At 40.8% G+C, this 24439-nt stretch overlaps 1 protein-coding gene across 2 annotated transcripts in view; it reads left to right on the top strand.

The window, feature by feature from the left end:
* The window catches only part of LOC128377216 (disheveled-associated activator of morphogenesis 1-like), a 51118-nt gene that overhangs the window by 10676 nt on the left and 16003 nt on the right, over positions 1–24439 (top strand). Inside the window, exons 1-3 of one of the 2 annotated variants that reach the window (XM_053337126.1) lie at positions 6004–6386; positions 19224–19513; positions 22069–22158. In XM_053337126.1, coding sequence (XP_053193101.1) covers positions 19328–19513; positions 22069–22158 — 276 coding nt within the window. In that variant the 5' untranslated portion in view covers positions 6004–6386; positions 19224–19327. Of the gene's footprint in view, positions 1–6003; positions 6387–19223; positions 19514–22068; positions 22159–24439 lie in introns of those variants that run through there. The other variant, XM_053337127.1, reaches the window with a different exon arrangement.

The following is a 24439-nucleotide window of genomic DNA, read 5'->3' as shown; positions in this document are numbered from 1 at the left end:
TCTGAAGTGCTGTCACCGCCAGCTCCAGGAGCAGAAGATGTCTTGGTTTCCTCAGGCTGGGTTTTAGGCTGCTGCTGCTGTGACATGCAGGTTCCCACAGTATAACATATCTGTGTGACAACATGACTGTAGAGAAGCCGTCAAAACAGCCTCGCAGTTACACAAAACCAGCTGCGTCAACAGCTAAATGTTTCTCAGGCGTGATTGTGTTACAGCTTTTAGTAACAACCATTGTCCTCCATCTTTCTGTCTTGTCTCACCGTTACGTAACTTGTTATACTTTGACCACTGTTATGATTTAGTGGTGATCTAATGGAACAACTGGTTCATGTTTCAGTGCTCTGACTCCTAAAATAAAGTGCTCTTTGGGGTTAAGGTTAGGGTCTTCTTTTCTTTTAACAAGACTGTGATAATATTACAACTGATCTTACTAAATTACTCAACAACAAAAAGTCCAGATACAGTTGTAAACACCCACATGTAGCACAGTCTGTTGAAGTTCACTGTTACCCTGATCAGTGCTGTGAGATGCCACAGGACAGGAGCTGTCAGGTCAATCCTGTTAAACAACAGGTGTCCTTGTTAACATCCCCAAACATCCTTTTCTGCCAGTTGTGTTTTGGTTTCCTTCTTTTTTTTTTTATTGTACAGCTGAACTCTTACTCTGGCCTTCTCAACTCATTTTAATAGCTTTTTATATTTTATTTCCGCTTGTCTGGTCTCAGATTGTTTCCCTCTGCTGAGATTATGACACACTTTGAGATAAGCAGCTTGTGACTCGGTCATCCAGCCATGCAAGATGGCTGTGTTTTGTATGCCGGTTTGGTTTCACCTTAGACTCTGTGTCAGTCGGTCATGTGTCCGGCCCGCCGTAAGCCAGTGTGTCTGTGTTGGCAGTCAAAGATGGGTCCAGGACCTTAGACCTTTTCACATGGATTTAGTCGGATGAACTAATTCTCTGAGCGTCCGTTTGTGACATTAGTTAATGGGCACACTGTGCTTTGAAACTGTCTTCACTCTCGGGGCAGACTGGATACTGATTGGATTATGTTGGCTTAACGTTACTCTATTTGATTTGTTTGTTTGTTTTACGTGCTAACTCTACTGTAATACTGACTGCATTACGCCGTCTCTTCTTCCTTATCTCCCTGCTGGAAAACCTTAACCGCTGATTTCTTAGTGTAGTGAGCTTGGCCTACATCTGGAGGGATCAACAAGTTAAGCCGCCGCCTTTTAACCCTCAAATTCCGTCAATCCGTTACAAGCACGTTCATTCCAGCTGCTGCCATTCACTTCATGATATTTTTGCAGCCGCGCCTTCCGCCTCTTCCGGGAAGATCTTTTGTTCTCGCAGATCAAAATTTTCATTGTTTTCATTTGATTGAAGAGGTCAGTTTACAATTTGATAGTCAAAAAAGATGATAGCATTAACAGTTTAGTGACTTAGTTTATTATATAAAATCATCATTACACTTGAGATGTTCTAACTGATTAAATATTTATCATTTAAGTACATATTCACTTTAAATGTGGCACTAACAGCCTTATTTTAGTTAGATAACTGAGCAAATAAACTACTAAAAAGGAGACATCCAAAATTGAGACTCAAAGGCCCACTTGCTGACTTTTTCTACTGAGGAAGACCATGACATTGAGTAATGATTTTTTTTTTTTGGTCAAATAATGAATTTTCCAGCTTTTACAAACATAACTGATTTCTTAATTTACCCTTTTTATTTAGCAGTTCAAACTTCAAGTGAATTTCCTTTTCAGGTTTATAGTTGCTTGGCTGTGTTTCAGACAGATTATGGGATGCAGAAAGTCGTGTGTCTCTTCTGGGATGGACCTTTCTATTCCTTAAGGGTAATTACAAGCTTTTTCAGAGGGTGGGTAGAGGCCAGTAGGACCCTTTTTATCCAGGCATTTAATTTGTGATCGTTAGGTTCTCTTACAAGGGAAGGGCTGCACGGGTGGAATTTATAGATATAGCCCCACCCTGAATGAAACATATGTACGGTGTGGCCCTGTAGCCTTCCACCACATGATACGAGCCATAATATAACGTTCCCCCCTTCACACATTCCTTTGCAGCTGTCTGAGCCACTATTTTTTTCAAATTTTGGGCTGTCTGTCATGATTCAGCCGAGAATATGGTTGTTTTTAGCGTGCAGCATAACTTTCTGTCTGTCTGTTTTTCACAAATGCGTTTTGAGATGAGATTCTTTTTGAGATGCTTTTCTTAACTCCAGGCTGCTCTGGATCAACTTATTTTCCATCCATTTGTATCACTTTCTGCATGTACGGCTTTTGACCCCGTGCGTCTCACTTCGAGCGAAAACACGTCACCAAAGTCCTCTTTATTCACTATATAACCAGAGAAACTCGGTCAACATGCTTGTAATCACAGCTGAACTTTTCAGGGTCATCTACAATCTGCAGCCAATCAGATTTGCACGCTTCCTAGTTTCCCTGTTGATGTAAATTCAGCAGCTTTCAGCTTTTAACTTTTCTAAATACTGTTATGCCCCTCCAGTGCCACCAGGCAGCTGTTAGGTCAACACATGACAAAAAAAAAAAAATCATAAGCCAACATCAAAGCAACTGAAAAAACATAATATTTCCTCTTCAAAACCACAGAAAAACTAGTTGAGTTTTGGCCTCCCTTGCATACTTAATAATTAACAGAAAAGTTCAAGAAAGAGAGAAACGGTTCACACACAGTTTTCGTTAGTGTTCAGCCTCTGTTAGCGGTGTAGTAGAGTATGTTTTACAGTTTAGCCAGTTCTCAGTGCCTGGAATAAAGAGGTCACTGTGTTATAGTATGCCACTAAAACTAGGTCCTAGTTGTGTGTTGGTGGTCAGTTTTTTGTGCGAGAGGTTAGAAAATAAAAATGTATTTCATGAAGTTCTCTGGCTTTAGCTTGTGTTTCATTATACAACATTAGACACATGAAAGGAACAGGAATCTTATGTCCTAATAATTCAGAAGAGGAACAAAAAATCATGACTTTCTATGAAAAGTGTCACCATCCCCACCATCCCGTGCATTTCCTGTCATGTGTACCTAGTGCCCCCGAGGTCACAGCACCATCAGTCCTGGCTCTTATTGACACGGATGATCCCAGCAGAACAGGAGCCCTCCATGGGAAAGGGACCTGTCTGTTATTCCAGCTGCATGACATTCTTTTCAGAGGCAGCTACACAGGACTGTACAGCTTCCAGTTGTTATCCATTCATGACTGCACCGGCGCGGCTCGTCACTGACGTCTGTAACACCAGTTCTGGAGAGATAAACTGTTTCACATGAGCCCAGTTTCTCTTGAATCAACAGCGCAGCTTCAAATATGGAAATACGGAATCTGAGATATCAGCTAGCCGTAACACGTGACTTGGAATCGGTCCAGAATACTTAATGCTGCAGGCAACTTTACACGGTGGCATATCTGAATGGCTGAAAGAAGCAGCTGTTGAATGACTGAACTTTTAATAACCCCCCAAAAAATCATGTAAAGTGACGTTACCGTCCTCCAAACAGCACAGAGCTACTCATGTTAAGGAAACGGGGTGGTTTGTGATGATTGATGACAAAGTGGCGAGGAGAGGCAACATATCCAATGCTCTGAGTGCTCGCTCACAGATGTTGAGGAAAAAGTTTGTATTTTAGGTTTGATTTGTGAATTCCTTTTGGCAGAGAAATGTCCGAGATCAGATTTTTCCTGGGCGAGTAGATGTACTTTATCATTTACAGCCTCAGTAAGAGGCCATATGATACTCTTCACTGTCGCTGCTTCACTTTGTAATGAAGCAGATCGCACAAAACAGAGTTATATAACAACATTTGCAACAAAAGCTCTATGATGTCTTGGCATAAACCCCATCAGTAACACTTGACTCACCTCTGAAGACCAGGGGAAAAAAGTGAGTGACAGGTGACACTTACCTCGTCAACACCTGTGCGGAAACCTGCAGGACCTGAATCATGCAGACGGCTACTGTTCTCTTTTGACACCACGTCTGATTCTGTCACCTCGTGTGAACAGGGATGCAGAGGTGAGTCACCCTCCCTCAGCCACAGTCTGACATTTATTTGATTGTACAGCTGTTTCTTTTAAGTGTGTCCACGCCCTCTTTTTACACAAAACCATATCCATGCATTGACTAATCTGACTAAAAAACCATCATCAGAAGTCAGAAATCTCATGATGCAAACAATTCTTTAGTATCCTGAGATGTTTCCTGTTGAACAATGTTCATGTTTAAAGACAATGCATTTAGGCAGATGGGATAAAATCTGCCATTTTTGCCAAAAGGAGCAGTCTCTTGATGTCAAAATGAATCCCAGTTTGAGCTGTAGTGGCATAATAGAGTTTTCTAACAATAAACAATAAACTTACGTGACTCCACTTAAAACACATGAATAGAGAACCTGACCTGAGTTATTATATTACCGGCTCTCTCATGTGAAATATTACAGTAAAGGTCAAATGACTGCAGTATTGTGTGTGTTTGCTTCAAGCGAGATACTGATATGATGATGAGCATCCTGCGTAGGCAACCAAATTCCTCTGTGTTTTTATTACGTCTGTGTTTGTTGCGTCAAAAAATATCACCATGTCAAAATGTAGGAATGTTTATGGACGCTGGATGTAGTGAGTAAGTAATTAACTGAGCTGCAGAAGTGATGTTTCTGCTGTAAATCATGAGGGAGTGTCTGGGATTGTTTAAAGTCTGTGTAAAGTCAAATCATTGATTTACTTCTAAACACATTATACATTTTGGAAAATGGTTACAGAAAACATGTGAAAAGGCTGATAACTATGCAGTACTGAATTGTGGAGACAGAGCCTTAAACTGTTTCTCACTCGCTCATTTTTCCTGATTTTCTGAGCATGCAAAAAAGGGCTACCCTGTGATGTGAGTTATTACTGCATTGTTACTACTACTACAGCCTGTATTTTGCTAGCTAGCCATGCCTGTTACAAGATCTTGCATCTTCCCTGGATGCCACAATTTAAAAAATGACTCATTATTGTCATTAGTGTCATTATTTAAATTTCCTACAAGTGAAGACTTGAGGAAAAGGTGGATTGACTTTGTGAAGCACCACACTGTTGGAAAGCTGAAGATCTGTGGCTGCAGCTGCAGCCGCGGTAAAACACATTGCTAACGTCTAAATGGGAGAAAGAAAATTACCACTCTGTTGCAGGCTGAGAGTACTGAGGTCCACTCTCATGGGGGTTAGTGTCCTCTGGCTCAGAGCTGGATTCTGGCTCAGGTGGCTCAAACATATAGGGTCCCGTTTGCAGAAGAAAGCTTGAAGATGTCGCATCCATTCTTGAGGTAGTGGTGGTGATTTTGATTGACAGGTGACACTTGATGGGGGTGTGGTTTTTGCACATCTGGCAGACACAGAGCGTTTTGGGAGCAGAGAGAAGGGCTTCATTTTTCACAGGAGCCTATTTTATATATTTAGCGATTTTTTATTTTTTTTTATCTTTCAAATTTGGATGGGTGGTTAACAACAAACTCATATTCACGCATATTCATTCTTACTTTACATGGACTTTAAAATCCTTTGGATATTTTGTAAGTTGTTTGGATGAATCCTGCACAGTTGTGTTGAAGATGTTTTATTGCTTTGCTGGAAGAGATTAAGATAGATGGTAGGGTGTAGTTAACTCACTTTCTCACTCTCTCTCTGCGTCCCCACAGCCACATTGACACCACACACGACACCTCTAGCTTTGTTTTCCTCCTGCAGCTCTCCAAACAAGCCTTCTCCAAACAAACCCTAAATAAGTTGTCCAAGGGCAGAGGGGGAGGGAGTGAGGATGGGAGTGTGAGTGTGGGGGTGAGCTGGGCGGCGGCCACGGCTCGGCTGCATCCTATTAGGACTGGGAGTGTTGAAAAGGGGTGTGGCCTGGAGCCAGTAACATCTGTGCTTGTCCCCTCTGCCCCCACGGCATTCTGCAGAGAAAGACACAGGCCAGGCAGGGAGTGGATAACGCCGAGCGCAAGTTCTCGCCGGCCAGCTGTCTGTTTGCAAGATCTCAAAACAGCAGCTCATGCTGTATGGCGAGTTTATCCCTTGTTTGCTCGCCTTGCCATCACAGGAAAACAGCCTCCATATAACTGCTGCCTCTGCTGGGATTTTCTTCTGAGCTGGTTTTGACAGCCTCTGGGATTCAAGGTGCTTATTAGCTGCTGCAAACTCCTGCGTGGATTACACACCTTGCGCAGGAAATGAGTGCGTAAAAGCATCATTGTTGTTGTTTTTGTTTTTTTGTTATTTCTGACGACAGTGCAAAAATCTGGATACTGCAGTGAGTTGAGGATATAAAGGGAATGCACAGAGCAGAACAGAGGCGTGCTCTCTCCTGGATCGGGTAAGAATGAATCTCACTATTCTACCCTGTAATCAAATGAGCACAAGGGAAAGACTGAAGCCGGCTATCTCCTGATTGGAATGTGTGTGTTTGTGTGTGTGGGCTGCATGTGACCGGCAGATAGTCGGAGGCTATCTGTCTGCGTTGTTCGTGTGTGCATGTGAGGGGAGTTGGGTGCTGCTGGTCTCCTTCATCACCCCCCCAAGAATACAGACTGGATTCCTCTCACCAAGGCGTAGGTGATTGTGTCATGTCTGTCTAATTAGGAGGTGTCGGTGCGGAAAAAAATGGTGTTGCCGTAGTAACCGGGGGAGGGGAGGTAGGAGGATGACAAGGGTGCTCCGACCGGGCCCCGGGGCTGATTTGACGGTGAGAGAGTTGTCCTCTGTATGTGGGGAATGCCCCATAATGACAAGGCTGGCGTGTAGATTGGAGTGAGGTGGTGGTAGAAATATGTGTTCACACAGGCTGCTACCTCCCACCAGCTCCTTTCTGTGGTTTTGGCAAATGTAGCCCCGTTATCAGTGTCAAGTGAGTGAGACAGAGAGAGAGAGGATGGCATACTTTTTTCCATGATGGGGGCGGAGTGCAAATAATCAGGTCAATGAAAAGGAAAGTCACCTTGAGCTGAGAGGGGTATCCTTACTGATTTCCTGCCACTGCCCATCCTTCTCTGGTTCCACTCTCACTCTCTGTCATCACCCCTCCACAGCCCGCGTATATTCCACATAGCATGTAAATACAATGCCGGCTGTCATACTACAAAGGACTAAAAGCTGGTCTATGTAATTCATCTGGATTTCATGGTACTGCTGAGTGACGGCAATCTAGATTGCAGCCTGTAATCCTTAATGGTTTTGTTATTTGTTTTTTGTCCGCTGAATTAGAGAGGCAATCCTATTTTCTTCCCTATAAACATCCAGAGCAGATTAAAAAGGAGGATAACGTGCGGTGGAAAGGGGCTTACATTAAATCACCCACCCAGTTTGCACCAGTCACCCACTGCTCTGGTAGCCATAGCAACTGAGGAAGAGGTAGGGATTTTTTTTTTTTTTTTTTTTTAAAGATGGGCTGCAGCTCATGGTATCCTCTAGAAGAGATTACTAAGCTCTCCAGCCCCCCATTATTGACTCTCTGAGCATGTTTTACTGCTCCGAGATGCATTTGTGACTAATATTGCTCTGCGTCCAGCTGGAGTACGCATGATGATGTTTACGGTCCCTTCTGCCGCACAGAGGGACATCATGACGACTACTGGTGCTTTATGTCTTTCTCAGTCGCTCAAAGTCCACAGATCATAAGTGAAGTGAAGGTTTGTGTCTTTTCTGGTTTTCTTCTATAATTTCTCTCCCAGTTTTCTGACATTCATCACTGATTTACACTGATGCTGATCTTCTAATAGCTGAATCTTTAATGTTAGAAGCATTGATGTTACCTAAATGTTACTGATTCTCTCCTGATAGTCAATGGATGATCAATCTTGTAGTTTGATGGTTTAATTCCCAGACCTTTTTTATCAGTTGTACAAACACAGCTCTTTTAAGAATATTGTAAAAATGTTGCTTTAGTATTTTTATAGTTTAAGTCACTTTGGGAAGTTTGCATTCATACCACTACAAGCTGGACCGTCCAAACATGTGTCTATTGTTTCAACTTCTCCGCTTGCTCGCTAGCTAGTTTTTACACACTCTTCGTTGCAACATCTGGTGTTCAGATGTAACAGCTGACTCAATATGTCGATTAAAAAAAAATATATAATAATTTCTATTCCACTACTCCGCAATCTTTCCCCAAAACTCCTGGTAAGTGGAAAAGCACACATTGGCCTGGTCGGGAATTGCTGCTTTTATTACATATACGCACTATCTCTTTCCAAAATGTGATTTCCTGGTAAGAAAGTGATGTGGATGTTACTAATTAAGAGCCTTCTCTCATTATCAATTGATGTTTCCTCACTCTCCAGTCTTCATGACAGTAGGTAGCATTTTCTCATTTGCTCACTGACTGTGCTGTGGTTCAACAGATCCAAGATGACACACGACTTAAACATGTTGGGTACAAATATTGTCAGTGAATATAGCAGAGAAAACAACCTCATAATTTGTAAGTCAAATTTGAACCTGCAAGACTAATAACAGACCATTAAAGTAGTTTTTTTCATATGTCAGTATCTATGCTATACATTTAAACACTCCCCATTCTGTCCAGTTTTTTCACAATTAGGAAGCAGCATGATGAAGGGCTGCGTTTGCCTTATGTGCTATTTTTAAACGAAACTGTTCTTTTTTTAGCTTTTTTTTTTTTCTGGAGCACAGCCAATAAAACGAAGCCAGATGACTAAGATGAAGCCCTGACAAGATTATTGTCGTGTGTTTGAGTGGTTTCCTTCTTTGCCCCGGGTCTAACCTCCACTTGAGGGGTTGACCTGCGGAAGAATGCTAACATTTTCAGGGTGGGGGGTTGAAGAGTCTGTCTGCAGAACAAGTTTGACAACTTTGCCTGTGGAAGGAGCAGCAGACTTTTAACCTGCTTTTTAATCTCTGTCCTCCCTACATTTCAGCCGCACACTCCCCAATCCAAAATGCACATTTTTGCTCTGTGCCATTTTTCATCGATGTAAAAAGTGGAATTCCACAGGCTTATTTTTAAGGCGTGGTTGAAGATAACATTCAGTCTTATCTTTTACTAAAAATGCTGTTTAATCTGTGAACATGTGTGGCAATTAGAGGATCAAGAAACATTTAAGAAGAATCCTGTGGATCATTATCAGTGGTATAATTTATAGTTCTGTGCCAAACATGCTACTGTTACACATTAAATTGTCAAAGTTAAAGCAGACATATGGTAGGTGTCATTAATCGGACCATCTCCAGGCTGTCAGTTCATTGTGGCATCTCTAAGGGAATAAAAACTTATAAAAGGATAGGAAGTACCACAACTTAAATCCGCCATTGATTAAATCTTTCCAAAGCAATAAAGCAACTTTACTGACGAACATCTGTCTATCTGTGCTGGATTTGCACAACCCTTTGTCCCTGAAATAATGCCGTGCCTCACCCTAGACAAAACATTTCAACACTTCAGATTATAATCTCTTGGTCGAATGAGCATTCAGTTATAGTGTGAAGAAGGAACACGAAAAGCTGCTTGAGTTGCTTTGAACACAGCATTTATCTTTCTTCATTTCCTGTTTGGTGATTCTTTTTGATCAGATTATTAACTTTGAAAAGCAGGTGTGGGTTGAGATGCAGAGTCTGATTATGAACTGATAATGTCTCCAGATAAAACTTGTAAAGCCCACAGGTCTCCATAATGAGAAAAGATGTAGTAATCTATTAGATTACCTTCATGCAACATGGGGAACAGAGTTCCCTGCTTTTGTTTACAGCAGATACAGCAGCGTCTGTGTGCTCTGTGTACACAACAGTAATACTAGTATTTAATTGCATTTACCATCTGCTGCTGTTGAATTGTACCTTCAATAGCACCTTTTAGGCCTGTGGCTGTTTGTTGAGTACTTTTTGAATAATATATGAATCCATAAAATGTCAGAAAATAGTGAACTGATGTCTTATATATGTCGATCATCATGTAAAAAACCCCAAAGATATTCACTTGCATTTGACATGTTGGATTTTAATTTTCTGCCAGTTAACTAACAAATCTACTAAAACACTGAACTGACCATATAATACCCACCTAATTACTACCAGTAATTGAGAGTTGATGAGGTTAAAGTAGGTCATTTACCTGAGATATTTTTGTTTGTTATTTACTGATTGTTTAATTGCACTTCCTGGACATTGTGGTTTAGCCAAAATGATGAAGCACTGTTATTTCAAATGAACTATGCAGTATATCAACATGTGCACAGTCATATGTCAAATTAGGACAAATGGAAAAAAGCATACTACTACATTTCAGCCTCTACCAACACAGGTCATGGTTACTACAGGAACAGTAAAATGTGTGTGCTGGTTGGAGAAATGCTTCCTTTGTGTGTCTCTGTGCCCTCTCTATGTCTCTGTATGTTAATCTTGTAATCTGAGAGCCACTTCAGCACTATTCCCCCAGCCATGTGACATTAACGCTCCATTTGTTCATTTCTCAACACACAGCCCTGTAAGGTAAAGGCACACGATCACACTCATCAGAGCAGGGCAGATCTGCTACTGGAAGACTTTCTGACAACAGTTTTGATGGCTCTCCATCGTCCGACTGGTTATCACTGAGACGTGATTGATTTTAATCTCCTCTTAACCTGCCAGTCAGCATTTCTGTCATGGCCCAGTTATTTTCTGATGTGTGTCCAAGTCTGCGCGTGTTTACTCATTGTGTACTCAGGGCGCCATTAAGTAATTGGCAAAGCGAGGGCTGTGAACTCCAGCTGTGCAAGACAATCGGGCACCTGTGCTGTGTTTACTGATGCTGAATCGCTAAAACGCCACTTTTATCATGAAAATAATCAACAAATTACTACCTACAGTATGTTCAGAAATTACTCAAGCTTTCAATAAATCAGTTCACTTTCAGTTTGTTCACTTTGACCAGAAACATGATTTGGGTTTTTCTTCCCTGGGAAAAGTTGAACAGTAATTGTACTATAGCTGCATTGGAAAATTGACTTTTTTGAAAATTACTTTTGATTGTTGTTCATTATTGAACGTTTTGTGGTTGAAACCCAATGCTGCTGCTGTCCAGTCATACTGTTTTGAGTTTTGCAGGTTAAGCAAGCACTCTGTGTCCAAACACTGTGCTGCTGGGTAGCTCCAGGCTCAGGCTGTGTATTTTCATGAAAGGACTACCACTAGCCTTCACTGTGTGACTCCACAGCCTTTTGTTTGCAGCTGTCCAAATTGATCCAGAATAAATTGCCAAATGTGGCGCACAACAATCCAGGGGGTTTCCAAAAAGTCAGTAAGCCTCTTGTGTTGAAAATAAGTGTAGCTTGTTGCTGATAGTTCAGTGCAGTGTGAACTTTGTTTCAATATACACATTTATAGGAGATGGTTTTCAGTTTTGGATCAGTGTGAGTGAGAGGGTCAATGTGGCAGTCAGTGTATAAAATGTACCTACATTTTCAAATTGCTTTGCATTGGAAATACTTTGGTGAGATGATCATCAAATTGCAAGTCTGATCCATCCCAAATCCTAAATCAGAAAAGAAGATTAAACTTCTGTGCGCCAAATGCCTTTCTGGTCCGCCCATGAAGCAGCTGCAGCCATACTTTGGATACCCCAGTACTCAGCAGTGAAATATAGGTTTTGTTATTTCTTCATTGCAGTTGAATGCAAAACAACACATGAAATAATTTGAGTTGTATCTAGCTGTTGGAGCGACAGGTTGATTAAAAACATCAATAAATGTGAGCTACTGCTAGAAATGGCAAAAATAATAGAACAATTTACTCCATTTTTTTTGTGAGAAATGTTATCTCATTATTGCCCTCCACACAGAGGTCAGAGGTCATGGCCAGACAGAGCAATGTGCCTGGAGCAGGGAGGGCGTCAATGTCTTCCTCAAGGACATTTCAGAAAAGTAGATAATTGATAATTATAGTGCTTTAGCTCAAAAGAGAATAAATAAGCAGATTGTACTGTTGACCTTGCATATCTTAACTCGGGGTGAAGCAACCCTGCTGCCGAACATGAGTTTCTTGAATTGATTGCCATTACTGCTATAATAATACACAAATCTTTTCACTTTGGCTGTTGAGCTGGGGTGGGAAGCTGTTCATCTGTGGCTTGTCCCAAACAACATTAATGCTGCTGATGAATTAGGCAGTCGTAGTAGCACATATCAGAAATTAAGAGCACATCTTGGAGCCAGAAACCGCAGAGAGATAGCAGCTGGTGCCGAAGAAGGTATTTCACACATATGTTTTCAATACACTACTGTCCACTGTGTTCTTTCTCCAAGGTTGAATTCTTATCTCAACAGCACACGTTCGCCTATTAGCATCAGCTCCAAGTTGACCTGTTAGCATTTAAAATATAACACAAAACTATATATTTATGATGGTAATTACTTTATAACAGACAACATAATTACTTTATTCTATGGATGGTTTTTGTGGATTTGGTTTAGGTAGGGGGAAAAATGGTTTAAATGAGCATATTTATTGCACAATTTCCTTCAAGTCTGGCAGTGTTTAGCACTATATTTGCCCTTATTATCCATTTTGAAGTCTTTGGATCCCAACACCTCTAATTTCATGCAATAAGACCGCTTATTATTAGGAGCAATGTGGCAAGGAAATAACACAGTTTGATTGGCTTTTGTATAAGGGCCGTAAATAGAAATCTGATACACAGTGTGCTGTTGAGGGTTGCAACTATTGATTTTTTTCAATTATCAGTTCATCAGCTGATTGTTTTTTGGATTGAATGATTCATTGTTTAATTGTGGTCTAGAAACCCTCAGAAAAGCGGCATCACAATTTGCTGGAGCACAAGATGATGTCATTATATCTCTTGTCTTATTATAAGTCATAAAAAAACAACCCAAAAATCAATTAACTATAATCCAAAACCATTAAAACCATGGAAATTCCCACATTTAAGAACCTGCAACCGTCAGACTTGGCTTCTTCTGCTTATTGCTCTTGCTAACCGCCGCGGCTCGATTGCCGAGGAGCTCGAGGAGATGAGTGAAAGAGACAGATCAAAATCAAAGGCAAGGAAAAGGGAAAAGAGGATTTTGGCGAAGCTACAAGGATGACAGCTGGATGAAAAGTGTCGGGTCAAATTTGAATTCTTGCTCGTTGTTCTTCCATTCCTCTTCGCACATGTTTAGTAACGTGAGCGTGTTTAGCTTACGACGCTCCTCTCTACTTCTGTCTTTTCTCCAGAGGACCTGACAGTTCAGCAGGTTTAGCAGAGAGATCTTCAGCAGGCACACAGCGCTCAAACTTCTCTTTACAAACACTGGGATTCTTTTTACAGTTTGGACCCACGCCAGGTCACCCGCCGAACCACATGGTCACGTCAACAACAAGGCTATCCAAGGATAAAAATCTCCTACAGACAAAGAGTGAAGTGTTTGTTTGAATATGGGTGGGCGGGTTTAATTATTGGATGTGTATGAATGAAGGAGCACTAAAAGAATCTGTTGTACTGTAAGCAGAAGCCTACAAGAGGCATGATGTTTCTTCAGTGCAGGCCAAGAGTCTATTTATGTCCGTATAAACACCACACTTGTTGATATGGAATAGATACATGGAAAGTGCAGCTGTTACATGGCATTATCATCATTTTGCAGACTGTGAACATTTCAAAGATTATTCCTTGGAAATAAGCATTAATTCTACTATCTTTCTCTCTTTGGACATAGAGCTGTCACAGTGAAGGAATTTGCTCTGTGGTGATTCAGTTTGGCTCAACAGCATGGTATGTGATCTATGCTATATTTGTGCCATTTTTGTGTGAAAATCAAAGTATGTTAGATCGATACGTGTCGGCTGAATGGAGCTGCACTACCTGATGAACAAGGGAAATGCTTTAAATCCTATTGTTGTGGCAGGAGATAACGTTGCCCTTCAGCCATGTTGGTTTTAAACGTGGGATTTATGAATGAAGTTTGGCTGGACATGCCTTTTTAGATTGTATGATTCATGGAAAACTACTTTACTTCACATTTTAAATGGCAGCCTGCTCGGCCTTGTGGTGACCTGGCAGAGTTTAAACATTTAAAAATGAGACCAAATACTCATACAGACGTGTTTTTAACGAATGAGCATCAGCATCAGTGACCCCTGCTCAGCTCACCCCTAGTCCAGCTCTGTTATGGGGACTGGGCATCAGGTTAGTAGGCGGGATCTTCTGGAGCCACCAGAATGCATGTGCTCTTCAGGAGCACATGCATTAAAGTGTAAAAAATGAGACAGGCGTAGATTCCTGAGAAGAAGAAAAAACATAAACATAGCGTGGTTGTGGCAGGTGGTTGGCTTGTCTATATCGCGGTACTGCAATCTTATGGTTATTGTGACAGCCCTTATTCTGGCTTATTTGGGTCATTTTAGCTGGTTAGGTTGTACATTGTGATTGAAGCTTTCATAGAGCAGGTGATAGTGGAAGGTGTTGTTCAGGGTCACAAAGCTCACCTGGCTATGAGAGGAATGTCCTCTTGTTCAAACAGGCCTCTGTTATGTTTGGGAACCTTGACCGCCTGACAGACAACCTCCGGGGGGCTAATGTCAGAGCGCTCAGGTCTCACAGGTTAACAATTACAGCACAAACACACAGTCTGCATGTTCAAACCTTGTGTTGCCTCTCTCTTTCCCCCTTCGTGTTCTTTGTCTTTGTACCCTCCCCACTTGGCCGAGCCATGGCACATCTATCGGTTCCTGCAGCTGGATGGGGACCAACACTGTCCCACTCTGGCTCTAAAGTTTACACAAACTTTACAGCTCGCTTTAGCTAATGGAAAAGATGGGCAGTTTTGTGGACTAATATGGTCAAAGAGGGCTTTGAAACGCTTCTTCCCTTCATGCTAGAATAGATTGTGAGCATGAAGCCAAGCAGCTGCTGCAGAGGCCTCTGGTAGTCTATTTGAAAAGTCAAGGATGTGTCAAAATAAATACACTATTCAGTGTGTTAGTAAGAGTGAGCTGCTGTGTACTTTATCCCACGTGTGGCCTTTTGGCCTCGGGCACCTTGTCTGTATGGTACGCTGTAAGCTTTTTCATTCACTGTGCCTTGTATATAAAGGTACATTTTGTGTCTTTATTTAGAATAGAGGGATTATTGTACTAATGGAATATATGAGGCAATTTTTAGCATTGTTTGACAGTTTGAGCAAGTTTGTTGTAAACCAAGAGAGTCTGATTAAATGTTCATTGCAACAATGTATACTCCACAGTTTACTTTGGGACAGAACATTAAATTGTTTAATGATATCGTTTCGATTGTATTTGTGTTATGGGATTTGCTTCTTTTGTTTCATAACATTACATGAGGTATATAAGACAATTATTTTAAAAAAACTTTAAGGGTGAAAAGGGAAAATTTAATGACTGATTTTTAGATTTCCTGCCGGCTGGTAAAAATCCAGAGAGGGCTCCAAACTTGAAAAGTACAGCTGTTGGACAGAGGAAACAGATGAACCAAAAAAGTGACTAAAAATGGGACAGTGATGGCATCAGACTTTATTTAAGTAGACCTCAAAACTGTCTTTTTATAATTTCACTGTACGTAGACAAAATTGCCATAGGAAACATCCTCTCTTTCCCGTTTGGAAGAGACGACTTTAGCTGTCTGTTGCCTCAGCCCACTAAACATACTGACCCACAATCTTTGATTACAGCTAAGGACGTGACCTGACTGGGTTAAATTTAGAGATGCGACCAATCGCTTATAATGCATTCTGTCCGGGCGAAGCCTCGGACTTATAGGAAATCACTGGGAAAGGTCAAGTAATTGTGGTTATGTTCAGCGGTCTGCCGGTCACCAAGAAAAGACGTCCAGAAATTCCTGCAGGTCGGCGCTGCCACTGTGGTTATGATACTTGGCGTCACAACACTAGGCACAGCAGGGAGAGAGTCTGTAGAGCTGTTTTTGTGACATGCTGAAGACAGTGTCCTTGTGGGTATCTGGACACCGCGTCTTTATTTGCCAGCGAATGAGGTCTTGTGCACTTTATTCCATTATTCCTGCTTGGAGTGGAGCCAGCAGGTCTGCAGCCGTCTTCTCTCTCACATTGTGTTTGTACATGTGTACTTGCATGAATAAATAGTTTCTGACTTATCAAACCTGTTTTTGATATTTTAGTGAGATTCAAGGTCTGTCTTGTCTCAATGTCTCACCTTTTTTCTGCCATTTTTTTAAAGAAACTATTCCATGTTGTTGTAGCTTTTGCAACAAAGTGTCACTGTTAATGTTTGAATAGCTGTAACTGGAGAATCAAACACTGGACATAAAGTTTAATCTGATACCAGGTCACGCTAAAGGAGATGACAAAAGGGCTGTAAAATTCAAATCCCCTCAGCCATACTAGGGCCCCCGCTGGACCTTCACCTGGCAGTACAAAACTTTCTGTAATGTGCTTAACCCTCTTCAGCAATGCTGTTCATTTATGACAGCTGATCTCTCTGTATTTCTATCCACAATATTGAGGCAGGGCAGTTGGGCCAACAGCCAAACAGAAGATGAGTTGAATTATTTACATTTCCCACATAACTGGCAAAATTGCAGTTGCTAGAAACCAGTTCAAATGTATAATCTTGTCTACCAAGCTACTAAGTTTGTAAGTGAAACTATGGTGATGAAGACAATCAGGCTGATTGAAGTAGTGCGTTCAGCTAATTAGTTGAAATCCCTTTGCCTGTCATTCGAGCTGCATCCAGGCCGGGTTACACACCTTTCGATGACTAGTCTGAGAGTTTACAGGAAATCCTGTTTTTGTTTTGTTTTTTACCCACAGTGACCAAACCGGGCTCCTAAACAACGAAAAGGCCTTTGCACAACTCTCACCACGGCCATTGTAAACTAACACACCCCTTTAATCATTACTTGTTAGGTCTTTAGAGGGAAACTGAAGCTGAATAGGAAGGAAGGGGAGATGACAAGGTCTGAATGCACTAATCTGGGCAAATTATGGTCTCCATTTCAAACAACTCGCTCTCATGGGGACCTTATTGTGTAAACGATATAATTAAATCTTTCAGTGGTTGCCCTCCGAGATACGCTGCGTTGTACTTTTCTTCCCAAAATGATGAGACTGCATCATTAACCAATTGCAGGGGGCTGAGGGGAAGGAAGATGAGGATGAAAAACTCACGGCTGCTAATAAGTAACAGTTCTACTAATGATGGCATGACCAAGCCAGTTTGTCCCTGGAGGGTTTGAGTGGATCTCATCTAAGAAACATGAGTATTTATAGACCTTACTGTAATTAAATTTCATTTTTAAAGGCCTGAATCTACTGTTCATCTGTGTGTATCTCTGAAAAAACAAAAACATTTTTGTGAATTCCTGTTTACAATTTTTCTCAATTGCTTACACACGTTTTCTGAAAGCATACCTCATGTTCTCAGAGCTCGACACACACATCCAAAAACACACAAAAAAAACACTCACATACATCATACGAATAGACATTTCTAAGTACCAATTAAACACTGATATGCTCAATTTAAACCTCTACTGTGAATGGAAAACACCAGTATAAAAGCCTCATCAGGACACTTATGCTTCACACTCAATTATAAAACACAATGCATCCCAACAAACACGAAAACCTATGTATAAAGAACAAATAATAGATACATATAATGTTTATGTAAGAATAAAATTTGCACCGCATCAGCATCAATGGCACTGTTCTCCCTGGCCAGGCAGCAAGGGAAGTATCATCTAGCATGAGGAGTCCAGCCCTGAAAAGCCTCTACAGCTACAGTATATCTGCACGTGTGTCTTCCAAAGCAGTAAAGGAAGACCAGTATGGGGATCCCAGTTGTACACCTTCCACCTCCAGTCAGGAAAAAACTCCTCAGTTGGATTAAGAAATGGAGAATATAGTGGGAGATAAAGCATGGGTGGTCAGTGACCCAGTTGCGGACCAGAGCAGCCCAGTGGAAACTCGCTTTGTCCCATATGACAACATACCTGAGCTCTCTCTGGGCCATCTATGTGGTCTGGGGTAACGAGGATGTTGTGTAGTATATCCAGGAATGTGATGAGACAGGCAGTGTTGTAGGGGCCAAGGGTGGGATAGTGATGGATGACGCAGTAGTGGTTAAAGGCTGCACACATTGTGATGTTCCGTCCTCGCTGGCCAGACACTTGGACAATGACACGTTGGCCGATGACATTCCTTCCTCCCGTCTCCAGGATGAAACCGACCTCATCGGTGAAGATTAATTCATGTTCCACTGCAGCTGCAGCTGGATCAAGAACTTAGGCAACAATATCAGAAATAGGAATAGAGTGGTCAATATTATAAGGTGTGGAGCATTACAATATTTTTATGTACATCTATTATGGGAATAAATAGAACTTATTTTCAAACAGTCATAGCGCAGATCTTTGACTCTCACTGTGTTCCTTTCAAAAGGCTTTAGACCTGTTCAATCCTCATCTGGTTTCAGTGAATGACACGGTCCAGTGTTGATGAACTCACTCTGCGAATATTTAGAATATGTCATAGTTTCCTATATTTACTTCATGGTGTAGGTGTCTAGAACCATGTTGATGCTTTCAGTGTTCTGTTCAGGAGAGAGAAGACGTAAAGATGAAAGTCAAAAACTGTGTAGTTCCCATATATGACATACATGAAACCTTCCTTCTGTTGACTCTACTGCAGTCTACCTGTAATACTGTACAACAGTTACGATTAAGTACTGTAATTTGATTATGGTTGGTTGATAATGGTTGACCACATGCTCAACCAAAGTGGCCCCAATCTCATCAGAGGTTATTGCTCTCATTGGTCTTGGGCTTCCTCCCCACCCTCCTCCTCCTCCTCCTCCTTGTACTCTCATTCCTCTTGCTATCTTGGCATCCATTGCTGAAGCTTTGATTGTTAATTGAACATTGGTGCAACCTGTGTGTGCCCATGTGAGGAGTTGGAGTGGATAGTAGGAAATTAAAGTCTAGTATTTGGTATGATTGTGCCAAATGTAGAGAATCGTGTGTAGTGTTTTGAAATAAGTGTGGTGTAAAAATGGGCTTGTATGCTGGCAGAATTGGTTCACGGGTTTGTACATGAATTACAGGTTTTGGTCATACTGTCTCAAGTAACGGTGTTATTGTATAAACAGTTGAAGAAAACTGTAAAAGCAGAGAGTAAGAGGGTGAAAACTTGACCTCAGACTTATTGTGTCTCTTTTCCTTCCACAGTACTCTCTGACGGAGGCCAAACTCTGAGGTGGAGGAGGCTGTAAAGAGGCCCTGAAGGAGCCTCCCACCCTCCCTACCTGACCAGCCACACCCATCAGACAGCCATGGCACCTCGCAAGCGCGGTGGCGGCAGCCGTGGTGGCCTCTCCTTCATCTTCTGCTGTTTTAACAGCAGCGATCACCCGGAGATCACCTACAGGCTGCGGGAGGACTTCGCACTGCAGGCCATGGAGCCGTCACTGCCGATGCCTGGATACGATGAACTGGATGGCATGTTCTCCGAGCTGGTGGTAAGAAATGATGCTGCTTTTTCTCGTTAAGGAAACTCAGACTTTTCTTCTTATTGAAATATGAAAATAAATCCAATCAATACACCAAAACCAGATTTTTAATATCAAGTATTCCCTTTGTTGCCAAAATCTGATATAAACTATTAGAAACACATGAATGAACCACACTGTTGAAATGGGCATGTTTTCTCTTTGTGATGAACTGAGCCATGTTTGAGTTAATCCAACCGACCTACTGCTGTAAATACTCACTAGAGTACAAGATGTGTATTAATCCGCCACTGAAAATAGTCCCAACAGCTGCACAATTTTCTCCTGTTAAAACAAAACAGTGTCAAACTATCTAAGGAAATTACTTTGCCTTTTAAAAACTCAAAGTTTATTTTGTACTATATTTGTAACCCTTTTTGAAAAGATTACATCTTCATCAAGGGCTCGAAGTACCACATCCAGGATATGGACTAACTCATTACTGGTTTTGAACTTTTTTGACCATTCATAAAATAACACAATAATAACGCACGTTTATCCTTTGGGAGAGAGTTTTCTGTTTTCCATATTCACCTGCCCATGAACTGTGATGGAAAAGATAACAGTTCAAAAGCAAAGTTATGCACATAATTACAATTACAATTTAATGTAGTTGTGTCCAGTTTTTTGAAAAGATGTTTATTTGAGATAATTTCATTTTTAGAACATCAATTGTAATCAGTTGATTAGCATCCCTCTGTTGATCAGCTCTCTAAAGTTTTTCTCACAGTGTATAGTAGACTACAATGTGGATGTCTTTGACCAGGAACATCCAATGAAATCTAAAACGCTGCTTTACATCTAACATTTACATTTTGTAACTGATTATCTTCAAATATTAGTGTTTATACATTGTATGTTCAACATCTATACATTTTAACATTTTATTAACAACCCAAAATATATTATAAAGTTTTAACCCTACCTCATTGTTTGCCATGAGTGTTACATTTAAAGATAAATGAACTGGCACTTCCTCCCAGTTTACACTAACTTGTGAGTAACAGGGCCTGCCATTCTCTCTCTGTCTTATTGTCACTTCTAATTTGTCGTGCTCTCCCCTCTCCACTGTCCCATTTTCCTCTCCTGTGGTTACCACAGTAATCTAAGCATGACATTTTTGCACATCAATAGATCTCATTCAGGAACTCTCGATGTCTTGGCCTCCCCCATCTGCTAATTGCTTGTTTTTGTCTACCACCCTTTATGAAGACATAATTGAGTAAGTTGAGTGTGACGACAAGGAGGCTTTCAGTTGCTCTGTTTACCACAAGAAAACAGCCACGTGCTTTTTCTTTTCTCCCAGTATGAGCCTCATGTGCGTGTATAATCGGGACCACTTTACTCCGAAAAAAAGAGTCATGTTGTGGAATAAGTTGGGGCCATCTGCTACGTTAAGATGAATTAAACCTGACCTTTGAACTTTTGAGATTTACTGGAACAGGTTCGTGGAAAGTGAAGCTTCTTCAGAGAGCTGCAGTCAATTGCGTAAAACACGTTGATGCTCTATAAGCTAACGGATCAATAAACATACAGTTGACTTAGTTGCATTTAGCGATTGTAACTGTGCATGTGGACCTAATTCAGGAGCTTAATCAATAGTCCACACAATCATTTTAGGACATTTGATCATTGCACATATTGATTTCCAGGCTTGATGGCTTTAGGAAAGGGCATCACCAAAGCAAATTCTCTGGATGAAAAGCAGCTATAAAACATTTAACAATCAATGTGTTGGGTAATGCTCATTAACTTAACCTCCATTTTTTGCCAGAGTAGCAGCTAAAACAGAATAAACCTGCCCGTTCTTCCTACTGTATCATATGCGTGAAGTAAATGACCTAAAAGTCTTCTCATGAATCTTCTTCCACTGTTCTCCTGAAGCTCATTTAGGTGTAGTTGTTTCAAGATTGGACTAAAACAGAAATATGTCGAAGGTCAAAAACTCCTTGATTTGATTAATTACCAGATTGAGCAGTGAAGGCTCAGAATAAAACTGTTGTATAACAAAATGTCCAAATTCTCTTTGGTATTTAGCCAAACGCTTCCCTGCAGCACCCTTTATGTGCCTCTGTGAAATATCTGTTCTAGATTTGACACATGTTGTTTCCAGATGTTTGTTACCACATGTCGAGCACACAGACCACGCCTTATCTTTTCCCCATTACTCACACGTCTAAAGCCTGGAAGACATCTGATTTTTAAAAAATTCACAAATCATTAAATTTATGACGAGAGCACCCGGTAACGTCTCACTGATCTTGAAGAGGTTTTAGCGCAAACTGATCCTGAACTGGAAACAGCTCTGGTGCATCTATTCCTGGCACATGATTTTGTTTTGTGGGAAAAACAAAATTGATTTATGTCGATATTTCTAAATATACAGCATAGATCATCTGCAGTGAATACTATCTTGTCCAGTCATCAATAAAGCATTTTGAAGACATAATATTTGGAGCTTCTTCTCTAACCCTCTTCATAACAGTTCTTAACCCTTTTCTTCTATTTTTCCCCCCACTCTGCAGGATGAGCTTGACCTCACAGAGAAACACAGGGAAGCTATGTTCGCCCTGCCTGCAGAGAAGAAATGGCAAATCTATTGCAGCAAAAAAAAGGTAAAAGTCTCTCCTGTCTGTCAACCACACAGTGCACAGTGTCGAACTCCATATCAGCCTCCACAATCTTGCTGCCGTGGTCGCCTTTCTTGTTTAATATCTGCAAATATCCCAGCTGCCAGGTTTGATTTTTCGATACCTGAAGTGTGTTCTAAATCACACACCACAAAAACCTCTGTCAGCGTCCTCGTGCTAACAAACATGCCCCAGCACGAGTATGTTGTCTGCATATCTGTGGAATGAAGATGATACATTTTTTTCATCTGTGATGTTAAGTGTATATAAATGAAATAAACAAACACGTTTGAATTCAGTAAATACTACACGTTAATGCTTTTGTTCGCAGCAAGTAATGTTCTAAGCAACTTTTTCCCAAAAAGTGAGGTCAGATTTTCAGTTAAACTGGTTCACAGGGTGTGACCTGCAGTAATTATTTTTTATGCTGTAATAGAGGTTGAGTAAAACCTTAAATGGTGCCCAAGCTGAAGATAGTGGAGTGTTAGGCAGGAGCCAATCGCAGTCCTGTGAATTTTTTTTTATTGTCAGTAACAATTGTTTACTAACGGCAACTTTTTTGCACACACAGCTCTTTATTAACATTTGTATAGTCCCATATTTATATATTTCAAGTTATTCTTATCCCTGCCTTAATTTGGTCCCAGTTATCCTTATTTTTATTCCTGTTATGTCATTTTATTCTGTGTTAATACTAGTGCTGCTGTAACAAAGAAATGTCCTCCTGGAGATTTATAAAGTACCTGCCCACCTACCGGCAATTAGTTAATTGATCGACGAAAATGTATTGGCAACCACTTCAACAACTGAATGATTGTTTTGGTCTTTAATGCTAGATATTCAATCCGAAATTAACGTTTTGACTCGCGTGCTAAAGGGGCTGGAAGATGTAAAAATCCACCAGCCAAGCATGTTTTTTACAGGCCAAAATAATGAACGGCCCTGTGTCACACAGGCAGTGTTGAGTAGAGGAAGTCTGTAGAGTAAACAGTGCAGTAAAACTAGAAGTCCTTGAGACGGTCTGTGGCTGCTGCTCCTTCAACTCAGACCATCTCAGTACTACAGTTTTGTGACACTGTGTAGACACAGTATAAAGAATAACATTTGTAATTTGCTCCGAGCCATCATGCCAGATATTTTATTACCTGATTCTTCTGGTTCAAACGTTTACCCTCCGGTGTGGCGGATAGCCTTCCAAGATATTAAACTCTACCACCATTTGGCAGTTGGCTAGGTGTTTCGTTTCGGACCCTGGTTCCAGCTTTTCTGCGTCATACATACATGATAGTAAAGTGAATACCCTTGGATTAGTTGGATTTTAGACTGTTTAATATGACAAAATAACACATTTGAAGATGTCGCTTTGAGCTTTAAAACATAATAGGTTTCATTTTCAAAAGCATTTATTGATTAACTGTGAAAATAATCTGCAGATAAATTGATAAATAAAAATGTGCCCCTCCTATTTAATTCCTACAATATGTAAGGTTTGTCTAAATAGAATTGTGCTTGCCGACAGTGCTTTTAACTGTTTAAATGATAATGTTGAGACTTCTGCACTGCACCTTTCTCACCTGCTATTATTGGTGTCAACAACACACAGCCCGCTTATTAGGTCAGAAAGAAACATTTTAGTACCAACAGTATTTACTTTATGCAGCAAATGCAAATTATTGTTTTGTTTCAGGTTAGTTCATTTACACATAAATATACGTCTGTTGTACCACTAAGAGGTTTGTTTATTACATTTGTGTCCTAGTCTGTTCTCAGTCACCTGCACCTTCACTACACACAGTAACAAGACTCTTCTGGCTGATTAAAGCTGCACCATGAATACCTAACTCACTTAAGAGGGTATTACACATGCTGTATGTGAACATAATGATGTGTAGAGGGAGAAAGATGATGGCTAAAGAAAGCCTGTTCCATTAAATAATCCACTAACAGGGCAAGCAGTTTCAGGAATGATAAAGCATTAATATATTGAAAGAAGAGAGAATTTAACACATGCTTTTGACTCAGATTATAAGATTATTTTCTCATTGTGTTGTCTTCTCTCATTAAAACACAGAAAAAAGCTTGTTTTAGATAATACGCCTATCTCATTAAAGCATTCATGTAGCCATAATACACTGGACCGCTGTGTGACAGTGTCATGTTACATTATGTCTGGTCTTCATGATAAATGCACTGTCAGCTTTTCCTCTTCTCCCTGTGTATTATTTCACCCTCTGCATGCAGGAAAACACAGATGCCTGTTCTAGTT

This window comes from Scomber japonicus, chromosome 17 (assembly GCF_027409825.1).
Source record: "Scomber japonicus isolate fScoJap1 chromosome 17, fScoJap1.pri, whole genome shotgun sequence".
Classification (NCBI taxonomy): domain Eukaryota; kingdom Metazoa; phylum Chordata; class Actinopteri; order Scombriformes; family Scombridae; genus Scomber; species Scomber japonicus.
The sequence above is the reverse complement of the archived record's forward strand: the minus strand, read 5'-3'. Positions and strand labels throughout refer to the sequence as shown.